Source organism: Miscanthus floridulus, chromosome 18 (genome assembly GCF_019320115.1).
Source record: "Miscanthus floridulus cultivar M001 chromosome 18, ASM1932011v1, whole genome shotgun sequence".
Classification (NCBI taxonomy): Eukaryota; Viridiplantae; Streptophyta; class Magnoliopsida; order Poales; family Poaceae; genus Miscanthus; species Miscanthus floridulus.
Window position 1 is genome coordinate 41,687,886 of NC_089597.1, and position 15,244 is coordinate 41,703,129.

Genomic DNA, 15,244 nt, shown 5'->3' on the forward strand with positions numbered 1-15,244 from the left:
TACATCGGGCGACCGAACGCTAGATCTAGTGTCCGATCAACTGGACCGGAGCATCCAATCGCCCCGATCAGTGCCCAGTGAAGGGATACAACAGCTCTATTTCATGGGAGCTTCTATTTAAGCCCCATGGCTGGCTCAAGCTCACTCTCTTGCACATTTTCATTAACATAGCAACCTTGTGAGCTTAACCAAACACCTCTCACTCATCTTCATCATTGATGCATCATCTTTGTGAGATTGGGAGAGAGAATCCAAGTGCATTGCTTGAGTGATTGCATCTAGAGGCACTTGGTATTCGTGTTGCGCTGTGGATTTCGCTTGTTACTCTTGGTGGTTGCCACCACCTAGACGGCTTGGTGCAGCGGTGGAGGATCAGCATGAGTTGGTGATTGTTCGTGGCCATCTCCGGTGATTGTAAGGGGAGTTGTACCTTCCCCGGTGGAGTGCCAAAAGGTAACTCTAGTAAATTGCTTGTGTCATTGAGTTACCTCACTTGTGGGTCAGTTCTTACGGTGTCCTATCGTGTGGAAGAGGTTTGTGAAACACCTCTTAGCCACCGAACCACCAAGTGTTGGTCGACACAACGGGGACATAGCGTGTTGGCAAGCACGTGAACCTTGGGAGAAAATCGATTGTCTCTTGTCTTTGGTATTCTCCTAGTGATTGGCTATATATTCATCTTGTGATTGGTTCATCCCCTACACGGCGGTATAATCACCCTACTCATTTATTTACATTCTTGCAAACTAGTTGATACAAGTTTTTTAGTGTAATTAGAATTGAGAGCTTGCTTTATTATTTACATTCATCTAGTTGAGCTCTTTAGAGTAGCAAGTTTGTGTGCCTAAGTAATCATTGCAACTAGAATTATTGGATAGGTGGCTTGCAAACCTTGTAGAGCTAGAGCAAGTTTGCATTATGCTATTTGTCATACTAATCAAATTGCTCTAGTTGATTTGTAGATTTTTAAATAGGCTATTCACCCCCCCTCTAGCCATATTGGGACCTTTCAAGTGGTATCGGGGCCGTGGTCACCATTTAATTGAAGGCTTAACAACCTTGGTGTTAAATTATGGCTCAAGTTGTGTTCAACCATGTGGGGGGCAAAACCACCTTTCTTTGATGGCACAAGCTATGGTTATTGGAAGAGAAAGATAAGGGTGTATCTTGGTTCAATTAATGATCAAGTATGGGATGTAACTGAGAATGATTATGCTATCATTGATCCCAACAATCCCACCAACCAAGATAAGTCCAACAAGCAATACAATATAATAGCTCTCAACACCTTATACAATGCCATTGATCCAAAAGTGTTTGAGCAAATCAAGGATTGTGAAAGAGCAAATGAAGTATGGAGGAGATTGGAGGAAACATATGAGGGCACACCGGTGGTGAAGAGTGCCAAGTTGTATGTTCTCAAGGACAAGTTGACAAGCTTCAAGATAAAGGAAGATGAGAGCATTCCGAAGATGTTCCATCGATTACAAGTGATTGTCAATGACTTGAAGGCTTTGAGAGAGAAGATCAAGGATGATGATGTCTCTCATCAATTCTTGATGTGCCTACCTCCAAGGTTTGAGATGTTGAGATTGCTTATCATAAGAGGAGGATTAAAGGATATTACCCCCAACCAAGTACTAGGTGATGTCATGATACAAGAGACATACCGTATGGAAAGTGAGGGGGATGACAAGGATGACAAGAAGGAAGAAGAAGACAAGAAGAAGAAAAGCATAGCATTCAAGGCTAGCTCATCATCATCAAAGAATAAGGGCAAGTCCAAGAAAGAATCAAGTGATGATGATGATCTTAGTGATATTGATGATGAAGCTATGGCTCTCTTTGTGCGCAAGATGGGAAAATTCATGAAGAAGAAGGACTATGGTGCAAGAAAGAGTAGAGATCACACCAAGAAGAAAGAGTATATGAGAAGATGCTACAATTGCAAAAGCCCCGATCATGTAGTAGCAAATTGTCCATACAATAGTGACAATGATGAGGATGAGAAGAAGAAGCACAAGGAGGATAAAAAAGAAAAGAAGGAGAAGAGAATGACCTTCCAAAAGAAGAAGAAGGGTGGAGGCTATGTAGTCACTTGGGATAGTGATGGTTCTTCAGATAGTGATAGCTCTAGTGATGATGATAAGAAATCTATCAAGAGAGCACTAGCAAGCATCGCCATCAACAACAAGCCCTCCATCTTCGACACTCCATCCTAGTTATGGCATAGAAGGCTTGGTCATGTTGGAATGAAACAATTAAACAAATTGATTAAGCATGACTTAGATAGAGGCTTGAAAGATGTCACATTTAAGAAGGATAAGCTATGTAGTGCATGTCAAGCCGGAAAGCAAGTTGGTAACACATATCCTAAGAAGAGCATGATGAGCACATCCAAGGCATTTGAGTTGATGCATATGGACTTATTTGGACCAACCACATACACTAGCATTGGAGGAAATAAATATGGATTTGTGATTATGAATGATTTCACTAGATACACATGGGTATTCTTTCTTGTTGACAAGAGTGATGTGTTTGCAATATTCAAATCATTTGTCAAGGGCATTCACAGTGAGTTTGAAACAACCATCAAGAAAGTTAGAAGTGACAATGGTAGTGAATTCAAGAACACTAGAATTGATGAGTTGTGTGATGAATTTGGAATTAGACATCAATTCTTGGCCAAGTACACTCCTCAATCAAATGGCTTAGTTGAAAGGAAGAATAGAACTTTGATTGACATGGTAAGATCAATGTTGAGTGAGTATAATGTGAGTCATTCATTTTGGGCTGAAGCAATCAACATGGCTTGTTACTATAGCAACCGACTCTATTGTCACCCCATGATGGAAAAGACACCTTATGAGCTATTGAATGGAAGAAAGCCCAACATAGCATACTTTCGGGTTTTTGGTTGTAAATGCTATATATTGAAGAAAGGCACTAGATTGAGCAAGTTTGAAAAGAAATATGATGAAGGTTTCTTGCTTGGTTACTCCACTACTAGCAAGGCTTATAGAGTTTGGAATTTGGCTAGTGGTACTCTTGAGGAGATTCATGATGTGAAGTTTGATAAAACAAATGGTTCCCAAGAGGAAGATGAGAACCTAGATAATGTAAAAGACACTCAATTGATCAAGGCAATGAGAAATATGGACATTGGTGAGATAAGGCCTAGAGAGGTGATTGATGTTGAAGATGACAAGAATCAAGTACTCTCCAACTCAAATGTGCAAGCTAGTTGTTCTCATGATCAAATCTAAGCAAGCACTAGCGATGGCAATATGCAAGATCAACAAATGGCTAGTTCATCATCTCAACCAAGTGATAAATCAAATGCAAGCAATCAAGTGCAAGTGCTCCAATCAACCAATGTTGCAAGAGATCATCTATTGGATACTATCATTGGTGATATTTCAAGAGAAGTGCAAACTAGATCAAGATTGGCATCATTTTGTGAGCATTTCTCATTTGTGTCATCCATTGAGCCTAAGAAGATAGATGAAGCTTTAAATGATGTTGATTGGGTCAATGCTATGCATGAAGAGCTAAACAACTTCACAAAAAACCAAGTATGGGAGTTAGTTGAGAGGCCTAAGGGTCATAATGTGATTGGAACTAAGTGGGTCTTTTGGAACAAGCAAGATCAAGATGGGATAGTAATAAGGAATAAAGCAAGATTAGTGGCTCAAGGTTACACTCAAGTTGAAGATCTTGACTTTGGAGAAACATATGCCCCGGTTGCAAGATTAGAAGTAATTAGGATCTTGTTAGCCTATGCTTGTGCTCACAATATCAAGTTGTATCAAATGGATGTGAAGAGTGCATTTTTCAATGGGTACATCAATGAGCTTGTGTATGTTGAGCAATCTCCCGGTTTTGAAGATGAAAAGAAACCCAACCATGTTTACAAGTTGAGAAAGACTTTGTATGGGTTGAAACAAGCACCTAGAGCATGGTATGAGAGATTGAGGGATTTCCTACTCTCTAAGGGATTCAAGATGGAAAAGGTTGACACCACTCTCTTTACTAAGAAGCTTGGAAATGACTTGTTTGTAATGCAAATCTATGTTGATGATATCATTTTTGGGTCAACAAATTAAGAATTTTGTGAGGAGTTTGGCAAGATAATGGCAAGTGAGTTTGAGATGTCTATGACTGGAGAGCTTAGTTACTTCCTTATTCTTCAAATCAAGCAAATTAAGAATGGCACATTTGTGAGTCAAGGCAAGTATATCAAGGACATGCTCAAGAAGTTTGAAATGGATGATAGTAAAGCTATTAGTACACCAATGGGGACAAGTGGAAGCTTGGATAGTGATGCTTATGGCAACATGGTAGATCAAAAGATATATTGGTCTATGATTGGAAGCCTACTCTATGTGACCGCATCAAGGCCGGATGTGATGTTTAGTGTATGCATGTGTGCTAGATTTCAAGCCTCACCAAGAGAAAGTCATTTGAAGGCATCAAAGAGAATATTGAGGTACTTGAAGCATACACAAAATGTTGGATTGTGGTATCCCAAAGGAGTAAGATTTGAGTTGATTGGATATTCGGACTCCGATTATGCGGGATGCAAAGTTGAGAGAAAGAGCACATTGGGCACATGTCAACTATTGGGAAGATCACTTGTGTCTTGGTCATCAAAGAAGCAAAATAGTGTAGCACTTTCAACCGCCGAAGCGGAGTACATTTCGGCCGGTAGTTGTTGTGCTCAATTACTTTGGATGAAGGCTACTTTGAGTGACTTTGGAATTAGATTCAAGCAAGTGCCATTACTATGTGACAATGAGAGTACCGTAAAGCTCACCAACAACCCAGTTCAACACTCAAGAACAAAGCATATTGATGTCCGCCATCATTTCATAAGAGATCACCAACAAAAAGGGGACATTTACATTGAGAGTGTGGCACCGAAGATCAACTTGCCAATATCTTCACCAAGCCACTTGATGAAAAGAGGTTTTGCAAGCTAAGGAATGAATTGAACATACTTGACTTCTCCAATATGTGTTGATGCACCCCCAATTTTTATGACATGCCTCTCCTTCGAGCAATTCAAGGTAAAAGTTGATTGGCATGGCATACATCCTTGCTAAGGACATGTTTAGTGCATATAGACATGTTTCACATTTGAATAGGCTCATTCATGAAAATCAAATGAATTTGATGCTTGTATGGTACAACTATTGCTTGTATGATTGAAATGATCTAGTGGTAGCATATGACATGTTTGTGGGCTTGTAAACCTAGTGTTTGATTTAGAAAATGAGCTATAAGTGTTTAACTAAACATGGTACAAGATAACCCTTAATTGGAGGTGTGAAGAAGCTTGTCCTTGGATCAAACCGAGTTAAATATCTTTTGCAAGTAATCTAGATTGAACCAAATTAGGAAAATGATCCTCATTTCACATGGTTTCACCCCAACATATCTATAATTTGAGGTCACCTTTTATGCTAATTATTGACATTAATAATCCTACCCTATCTATACTTTAAGCCTTTGTGGTTATTGATGACAAAGGAAGAGAAATAGTGTACAAAGATAGTGAAAAGACAACAAAGAAACAAAGGAAGGGGATCAATTAAAATTTTGAGCATACAAATAGGGGGGGAGCAAGCTCATGAACTTGTATGGTAAATTTGAATATGCATTACATATGTTTGCTTGCATGGCATAAAATTTTTAATTTCAATATCCATGCTTGTGTGGTATATGCTAGTTGTAGGTTTGAATGTTGAAATAAAAAACTAGCATGCATAGGCTAAAGTAACTAGACCTATGTTCATTCTATGCAAACTAGACCCTTATTTGTAATATTGATCTCATAAGGTATTCTAGTTTTTGTGTATGTCTAGTTACTAATGGTGCTAAGAATGGTATGTTGGTGCACTCCGATTGGTATCACGTTTCAAAGGTCCATCTCTTATACCTTAGCATCATTTGGTAGAAATTGTCTCCTATATTTCCTATCTAATCATATGTGCAAAGCTTTAATCCAAACTCTTAGCACATATGTAGGGGGAGCAATTGCTATCATATGGAGTTCATGAAACTTGTCCATATCCTTTACACATGGTAAATATGCTTGGGCAAGCAACATGGATTCAAATGAACTTTAATTCATATCTTTGTATAAGGGTTGTCATCAATTACCAAAAAGGGGGAGATTGAAAGCTCTAGTTTGGTTTTGGTTAATTGATGAAACCCTAAGTGCTAACCTAGTTTATCAAGATGATCATGAGATAGGTAGCACTACTCCAAGTGATGAAGTAATGACGAAGATCATGACATTGGTGATGATAAAATGCTTGAACTTGAAAAAGAAGAAAGAGAAAAACAAAAAGCTCAAGGCAAAGGTCTAAAATGTAGGAGCCATTTTGTTTTAGTGATCAAGACACTTAGTGAGTGTGATCACATTTAGGATAGATAGCCGTACTATTAAGAGGAGTGAAACTCATATCAAAATGCGGTTATCAAAGTGCCACTAGATGCTCTAATTCATTGCATATGCATTTAAGATCTAGTGGAGTGCTAACACCATTGAAAATATTTATGAAAATATGCTAATACTTGTGCACAAGGTGATACACTTGATGGGTGGCACATTTGAGCAAGGGTGGAGAAGTTAGAAATGAAAGAGAGTCAGTCATGCTGTTTTTGCAGTGACCAGACGCTGGTCTCGTGTGGACCGACGCGTCCGGCCAGGCAAGGCAGTGAAGACCTAGCGTCGGTCATATGACCGGACGCTAGGGTCTCTGTCTGACCGAACGCTGGAAGGCAGCGTCCGATCATGATGACGTGGCTGCACAATGACTAGGGTAATGCACCGGACGCTGGGCTGTGTCCGATCAAGGTGGACCGGACGCGTTCGGTCAGCAAAAGACGGTTTTGGGAGCTTACTGGAAACGACCGGACACTAGGGTCTGAGCGTCCGATCAGTTTTGCCGGAGCGTCCAGTCAGTTAATAGCCATTGAGATCTGGCAGCTCAGGTTTAACTCAGAATGACACGTGGCTTACATCGAGCGACCGAACGCTGGATCCAGCGTCCGGTCACCCCGATCAGTGCCCAGTGAAGGGGTACAACGTCTCTATTTCGTGGGGGTTCTATTTAAGCCCCATGGCCAGCTCAAGCTTACTCTCTTGCACATTTTTATTGACATAGCAACCTTATGAGCTTAACCAAACACCTCCCACTCATCTCCATCATTGATCCATCATCTTTGTGAGATTGGGAGAGAGAATCTAAGTGTATTGCTTGAGTGATTGCATCTAGAGGCACTTGGTATTCGTGTTGCGCTATGGATTTCGCTTGTTACTCTTGGTGGTTGCCACCACCTAGACGGCTTGGTGCAGTGGTGGAGGATCGGCATGAGTTGGTGATTGTTCGTGGCCATCTCCGGTGATTGTAAGGGGAGTTGTACCTTCCCCGATGGAGTGCCAAAAGATAATTCTAGTAAATTGCTCGTGTCATTGAGTTGCCTCACTTGTGGGTCGGTTCTTGTGGTGTCCTATCGTGTGGATGAGGTTTGTGAAACACCTCTTAGCCGCCGAACCACCAAGTGCAACGGGGACGTAGCGTGTTGGCAAGCACGTGAACCTCGGGAAAAAATCGATTGTCTCTTGTCTTTGGCATTCTCCCGGTGATTGGCTATATATTCATCTTGTGATTGGTTCATCCCCTACACGGCGGTATAATCACCCTATTCATTTATTTACATTCTTGCAAACTTGTTGACACAAGCTCTTTAGTGTAATTAGAATTGAGAGCTTGCTTTATTATTTATATTCATCTAGTTGAGCTCTTTAGAGGAGCAAGTTTGTGTGCCTAAGTAATCATTGCAACTAGAATTGTTGGATAGGTGGCTTGCAAACCTTGTAATGCTAGAGCAAGTTTGCATTACACTATTTGTCATACTAATCAAATTGCTCTAGTTGATTTATAGATTTTTAAATAGGCTATTCACCCCCCTCTAGCCATATTAGGACCTTTCACCGCCCCTACAGAGGGCACTGCAGAGGCAGTCAGGAAATCGCCTCTACAGAGGCACCCTGTGTAGGAACACCCTGAGAAGGGCGGCTGACGCAGCCACCCCTACAGAGGCTCTAGAGCCGCCCCTTAACTTCTGTAGTAGTGTCTTTTGCCTGTAGCGCTATCTAAACATGAAATAAGTCTTGTATTTTAGGTGTCGTTGTTGAAGATAGTATAAGACCTGTTTGGTTTGAAACTTGAAGAATCAGCCTGGGCAAGCAGTGTCGCTAGGCGTTCGATTTGAACGCCTGAGGCTGGCCCTTATGGCCTTATAGCCATGGACACGGACAAGGCCATAGGCAACACGAGCTAGGATGTGGTGAAGGCTTGGACAACATGGGCAACACAATGGATGACAGTCGTGGGGGACGATGATGGGTGGCCTCACGAGTCACGACTGCAACGGAGGGAGAATCGCAGCGGCGAGCACACGTTGATTGGGTTGAAGGGTGAGTTCGTTATGGTTGTGATTTTGTTTGCATCTGTGAACCATGTATGCAGCTATGGAGCATATGTATGATTCTTCTTCGATCATATGCTTTTTCTTGAAGAAAAATCATATATATACCATAGCCGTACACATCAAGGTTCATATATGCAAAAAAAATCACAAGCTCTATGAAGCCTGTGTATGGTTATACTGTGAATATTACGTGAGATGTTAGCTTATCTGGGCCACTCATGTATGAATTTGTGATCCTGAAGTATGCATGTGTAAATCTATTGTGAGGTTCTGCTATGTCAAATTATTTGAATTGAATGCATGCATGTCTCACAACTCATTGAGATACAACTCTTTTGTTTATGACTTGACTTATTTTTCATATAACGTGAATGCAATATAATTAAATGATTTCCAATGGTTCCTTCTCAGCTATAAGAATGAAAGAAAAGGAACATAAGAGCGTCTCCAAGAGTTTTCAAAACTCACTTCCAATCTTGATTTTTTGGCAACATTGAAAAAACCTACTCTCCAACAACTCTCAATATTTTCGCACTCGGGATCCACCTAATCACATGCACAGATAAATATGCGCTCGTATCCATCGACGAATCAAATGGTGAAAGAACATAGTAAAGAATAATGAGTAGGAAAGAGTTCCTAATACAAATGTACGAGAAAGAAAATATAATAATGGTTGGGTGATTTAGAAATAGTTCGAGATTCCTAATACAAAATTACCTTCTATCTTTTAAAAGCGAAATTTTTAGAAACAGTTGAAGAAAGACAACAAATATGCTTCCAACTTTTTTTAGTCACTTGAAAATTTGTTAATTTACCAAGGGATTTTTAGAAACTATTGGAGAGGCTCTAATATAGCAATCACTAACAAGGAGAGGCTTGGTAACAAAATAAAAGTGGGCAAAATTCTATCACTAGCAGCAAGGAAGAGATTTTTTTTTTTCGTGGGAGACGAGATTTTTTATAAATATACTACTGTAATTTTTTTCCTTGTTTCTATAATTTTTTTTTTTGTGAAATTGAATTGATTCCGGCTAGTTTCTACGTGTTCCCTTTGTTTTCTGCCAAGTTTTGGATAACCTGGTTATTCCTTTTTTTATATTATATTTATTTACAATGAAAAAAGTTGCGCATTTTGTGCGGTAACCACCAGCCCACCCACATCGGCCATAGCGTTTCCTCTCCCACTGTACCATCCTCGTCCCCGCCGGCGCCGGCAGCCATGTCCATGCTCCTTGTCCAGAAACAACACCTCCCTCTCTCCGTCCGTCCCCGCACGACCGTCACTCTCCTCTCGTTGCGCCACCAATGCCGTCTCCCCACGACTCGATTCTCCGCCGCCGCCGCCGCCGACTCGGCTAGCCGCGCTGCCCCCTTCGCCGTCGAGGACTACCTCGTCGCTACATGCCACCTAACCCCTGTGCAGGCGCTCAAGGCCTCCAAGGTGCTCTCGCACCTCAAGTCTCCCTCCAGGCCCGACGCCGTGCTCGCCTTCCTCTCGGACCTCGGTCTTTCCGAGGCCGACATCGCCGCCGCCGTCGCCTATGACCCCAAGCTTCTCTGCTCCGAGGTCGAGCGGACGCTGGCCCCGCGTCTCGTGGAGCTCCGGGACCTCGGCCTCTCTCCGTCCCAGATCGCCCGCCTCGTCCTCGTCGACCCCGCGCGCTTCCGCCGCCCCTCCGTCGTCTCCAAGCTGCAGTATTACGTCCCCCTCTTCGGTTCCTTCGAGAACCTCCTCCATGCTCTCAGGAGCAATGCCTACCTCCTCAGCTCCGACCTCGAGCGCGTGGTTAAGCCCAACGTCGCGTTCCTGATGGAGTGCGGGCTAGATGCTTGTGATATTGCCAAGCTGTCCATACCCGTCCCTAGGCTGATCACCACCAACCCAGAACGCGTCCGGACAATGGTGGAGCGAGCTGAAGCTGTCGGTGTGTCTCGTGGCACTGGGATGTTTAGGCACGCACTGCTGGCTGTCGCGTTCCTCAGCGAGGAAAAGATCAAAGCTAAGGTGGAGTTTTTGAAGACAACGTTTCAGTGGTCGGATGCTGAGGTGGGCGTTGCGGTTTCCAAGCTGCCATTGGTGCTCAAGCACTCCATGGACAGGCTGCGCCGCATGTCAGAGTTCCTGATCACTAAGGTTGGGTTGGAGCCAGAGTACATTGCTCACAGGCCTGCTCTGCTTACATATAGCTTGGAACGCCGCCTCATGCCCCGGCACTATGTTGTGAATTACCTGAAGGAAAATGGATTATTGGAGCAGGACCGGAGCTACTACACCGCTGTCCAGGTGAGTGAGAATGTCTTCATGGAGAAGTTCATACGCCCTTACAAGGAAGCTGCACCAAGCCTCGCCCTAGATTATGCTGCTGCTTGCAGAGGAGAGGCGCCCACTACCCTCAGATTGCATGAACCCAGCACCGACTTGGCAAGTGTTTAACCCTTAGTGAGCAGCAATGTTTTGACACTTAGCAGTGAGCTGGTAATTTTGTTTCTTTTCTTGCCTAACTGCTACATCCAGCAGCTGTGTTTGTAGAATTGACTTCTGGTAAATAAGATGATGTGGCATGGTTATGATCAGGGCTAGAAGCCTAGATTTATCTTTGCTCTCTGTTGTTGAAGTTGGCTCAAACCTTTGTTGCCAACAGTTTCAAAAGAATCGTCTGCCATAATTCTATTATGTATATGCTTTTCTAATATAGTTAGCATAAACTTTACTCAGAGTTTAGAGAATGGTGGACTGAGGAGGGGGGGGGGGGGGGGGGGGGGCTGGCATGGGTAGGGTTAGAGTGCGTGGCCAAATGGCCTAGGCCCGGACTCATAATACTATGTAGAGAGGTAAATCAAGCGGAGACAATGAATTAGGGGAACACCTCACACCATAATTAGGGGAACACCTCACACCTATGCTGAGGATGCCTTTCATATATATAGCCATATGTAAAGGTTAGTACAACTTGTGGTATAAGCAATGTGTTAGGCTATACAATTCTAATAGTGGATCTTCCCAATGGCCTTGGACCTCAGGGGCTTTCTTGAAGCGTAACGTAACCAGTTGAAATTGGAGAAATTTCATGGCCCACTTGAAAATTATTTTTTAGACTTTTCTACAGAAAATGAACCGTTTACCATTGGATTTCTACAAATTTCCTACAACAAAATCATCCTTTTCTTGGATTCCAGTAAAAAGAACAAATAAATATTGTAAGAGCTGCACTCTACTGATACACGGTACAAAGGGGTCAAAATTCTACAAGGCCTTTATCCTGCGACTCTGAGAATCAGCTTGTAAGTTGCCAGCAAGGTCATTGGTTGTGGGATCTTCAGTGACGAAGCTCCCAATCTTGAGTAGCGCCTGAAAATTAGCATGATTTGACGGGAGGGGGGGGGGGGGGGGGGGGGGGGGGACAAAATCTGTGGCCAAAATACGGAACGCCGATTGAACAATTGCACATGAATGGAGAATGAGTACAGAACCTCAATAGCGATATTGGTCGGTGTTACCATAGAAACATCACCGCGGCCCTGCTTAGCTGCAATCTCTGCACAGATAAATGCAGTGTGATGCACTGTTAGGCAATGTTTTATGCATGAAGGGCAGAAACTTGTGTATTGCGAAAGAATGAGTGCCATATGTAATAATGAATATAGGGAATATTCTAGAGATGGAGACCTTGTAAGAAATTATGTTTGTCCTAGGGTTTCTCTTGAAGCATCACCTCTTTGCTCCGCAAGCATACTTAGTTTTGAGAAAGCCTAAAGCAAAAATATTTCAGCGATTTGAAGTATTATGGATACTCAAGCAACACATCTTGAAGGATCAAAGTAGCTACCGCTGTGTATCGATCATCGCATGGCTGGTCTAAAAGAGGACGAGAAGCAGTCCCTACTCGAGCAATGCGCTTCGCGAGGGCATCCAAAGGTACATCCAACCAAACAGATAGACCTTTCTTCATGTAATTCCTGAATTTATAAGAAACAATCGTAAATATTATTTGTTTGGGAAGACACAACAAGGTCAAAATCACAAGACATGGAACCAGATATTTTTTTCAATACCAGTTAATTGTCCTAATAACAGCAGCACCTCCAGTTGCAACAACTAGTCGCCTCATTGAGGACAAATCCCTCAAGGCACAACTCTACAACAGCACAGAAACAATAAACTGTCACTGCATAAGCCTTTATGCTGGGACATCACAATTTCGAACATCAGAAATTATACAAATCTTGCCAACATAGGAAGGAATATTCAGCAAACAATATTCAAAATAATCAAGAAATATATTACCCCATTCTCTCTGAAAAACGCTTCACTATGAACCTTGAATATTTGAGCAACAGAAGGCATGCTGACTGCTTGTTCTACCAACTTATCACTATCAAAGAATGAATAACCCAGAACTTCAGCTAAGATCTTCCCCACCGTACTTTTTCCAGAGCCCATCGCTTCAGTAGGAGGCGCTGTGGCCTATGGCCTTTTGCGGCAGCAGAGCGAGGTGCCTAAGTACCTGGGTGTTGGGCTGTGGCCTGGGGGCTGTTGGCCTGCTGCTGCTCGGGCCTTTTGTCATGGCACGGCTCGATACATAGGGCCATGTTAGCCCGGGCCCGCTGACCACCGGGCCTGGCCGTGCTTGGGTCAGGGCAAAAAAAAAAAAGGCCTTGTGCCGGGCTGATGGGCTCGGGCTGCGTGCCCATATATAGCAGCAAGCAAGCAGCCAGGTGATGAGGCAAGGTACTCTCACAGTCTCACATTGTCATCGAGTTCGGTGAGGAATCGTGTGTCAGCGCCGTGGAGAGCCAGCTCGAGCTTGGCGTCCATGTCAGCGAGCTCGTCGTCGAGGCGATCACTATCCACCAACCTCCGTCATAACCGCGCGGCCTAAAGCTCGAGGCGCAAGGCCCCGTCCGCCAGGGCCATGGCCATGATCTTGTGCGCCATTGCAGTTGTCGTACGGGTCCGACCGCAGCACAGCCGCAATGGCGTCCGGCACCTCCACCGCAGGCACGGGCTTAGTCCCCAGGGCCATAGGCGTGGCAGTGCGCAGGCGGCGATGTGACCTGACCCGCTCCCCGCCAAGCCGACGGCTTCTCTATATATGTAGGAAAAAGAAGATTTGATTCTCTGATAGGAGCTGAAGTCCTCATACGATTCAACTCGATTCCAAACTATGATTCGATTGGATTCCAAATTCTGATTCGATTCTGATTCCGACTCACTCGGCCAACACGACTGCGTCGGCTTCTCGGAAGAACGCGGCCTCAAGTGTGGCGGCGTAGGGTCCAGGGAGGAGGCGGAGCATCCCGGACGATGAAAGGATTCCTCGACCTGAGCGGCGCGGCTGCACGCGGGGCGTGCCTAGCTCCGTGCCGTGCGCGCGGCTATGGTGGCAGCGACCAGCACAGGCGAGGGGATGCGTCGGCTCACGTAGCTCTCGCTCGTCTCCAAGGTCTGCTCGGAGCTAGAGGTCCACCTCGGTATCGCTGACCGCGTCCTCGCCGAGTTCGTTGTCAACCTCGATCGCGCCTCCGCCTCCGTCGCCTCCTTCGCCGCCGCGCTTAGGGACCAGGGCGTCGAGCTGCCGGACTACCTAGTCCGCTCCCTCCAAGCCGTCATCACCGCCATCCCCGTCATCAACGGCGGCGCTGCGTGACCGCAGAAGCGACGGCGTCGGCGGGTCATGGCATATTTTTTTATCGAGAGGATCGACGATATCACGGTCACGGGACTAGAGTGGGTGTGAGCCAGTGAGTGGGCCGGCAGCGACGACACGTGAGCCGACATGAGCAAGTGGGCCGGCGGTTGGGCCCGAATAGAATGGGTTAAGTTATTATTCATATTCAAATAAAATGCATACTCTTAATGAGATAAACAATATCCAAAGTACGGTTTATAGTACTGGGGTGTCTGCCTGTTATGACATTCCGATGAACAAGGAAGATCATGACTACACATACATGTTCCTCACGAGCTAACTGTTAACTGTTGACACCAAAATTTGGTAATAAAGGAGAGATCTCGGCTAATGGCATCATAGTTGGCCAAATGTGCATTTTTCTTCAGTAGAGCTGTCCGAGTGCACATGGATATATTTCGAAGACTTCGGACCAAAGATAAAGATAGAGGGTGGTAAGTTCGATTGGAAGAAGCCAGCCGGAATATATACTATTTAATTATTAATCAAGTCGTGCATTAGAGGAAGCATATCCGAACACACGGTTATCATTGGTCTGTATGTTGGTTGCTTGTATATACGTACACTTGAAGGTGTCAAGAGAAAGAAGAAACATGCCTGCGCATGTGTTTAACAGACTTGGAAGGCCAGACACGTTCTTGTTTATTCTAGATTATATTTGAAAAAGATTATAAAAGGCCATGGCATCAGCAGCGTTGGCCTGGGCGTGATGAAACCTATTTGTGTACGGATACGGGAGTATGCCGAGGAGGAAAGTTCTGTTGCAGCATGATATGTTGATAACATTTGGCCAGGCTATACGAGGAAAATCTTTGGATGAAGACGTGAAGCTTCTTGATTAAAGAAAGAGTCCATGCATGAAGGAAAAAAATATGATTCCTGGTTGCCGACGTAGTGAAGATGCAGGTCAATAAAAATGCGTCCAAGCAAATACATACGTACATGTTACCAGGCCACTGTGGAGAAGATTTCCAAGATCGGCCAGTCAAGAAAAGAGAAGTTGTGTTTGCACGGGACTCTGGAGAGTACATTGCTTGCATGGT

General features: G+C 44.0%; 2 protein-coding genes across 2 annotated transcripts; one reads left to right on the plus strand and one right to left on the minus strand.

Annotated features, from left to right (window-relative positions):
* The first annotated feature begins 9,661 nt into the window (after nt 1–9,661).
* LOC136522129 (transcription termination factor MTEF1, chloroplastic-like) lies at nt 9,662–11,105 on the plus strand. The gene has a single exon (XM_066515916.1). The coding sequence runs from the start codon at nt 9,731–9,733 to the stop codon at nt 10,943–10,945; it is 1,215 nt and encodes a 404-aa protein (XP_066372013.1). The 5' UTR covers nt 9,662–9,730; the 3' UTR covers nt 10,946–11,105.
* Nucleotides 11,106–11,755: 650 nt separating this feature from the next.
* On the minus strand, nt 11,756–12,952 carry LOC136519500 (shikimate kinase 2, chloroplastic-like). The gene is made up of 6 exons (XM_066512886.1): nt 12,797–12,952; nt 12,565–12,647; nt 12,339–12,468; nt 12,216–12,261; nt 11,983–12,071; nt 11,756–11,860 (listed from the first exon to the last, which is right to left on the minus strand). Exons 1-6 carry the CDS (start codon nt 12,950–12,952, stop codon nt 11,756–11,758), a joined length of 609 nt encoding a protein of 202 aa, XP_066368983.1.
* Nucleotides 12,953–15,244: the final 2,292 nt, after the last annotated feature.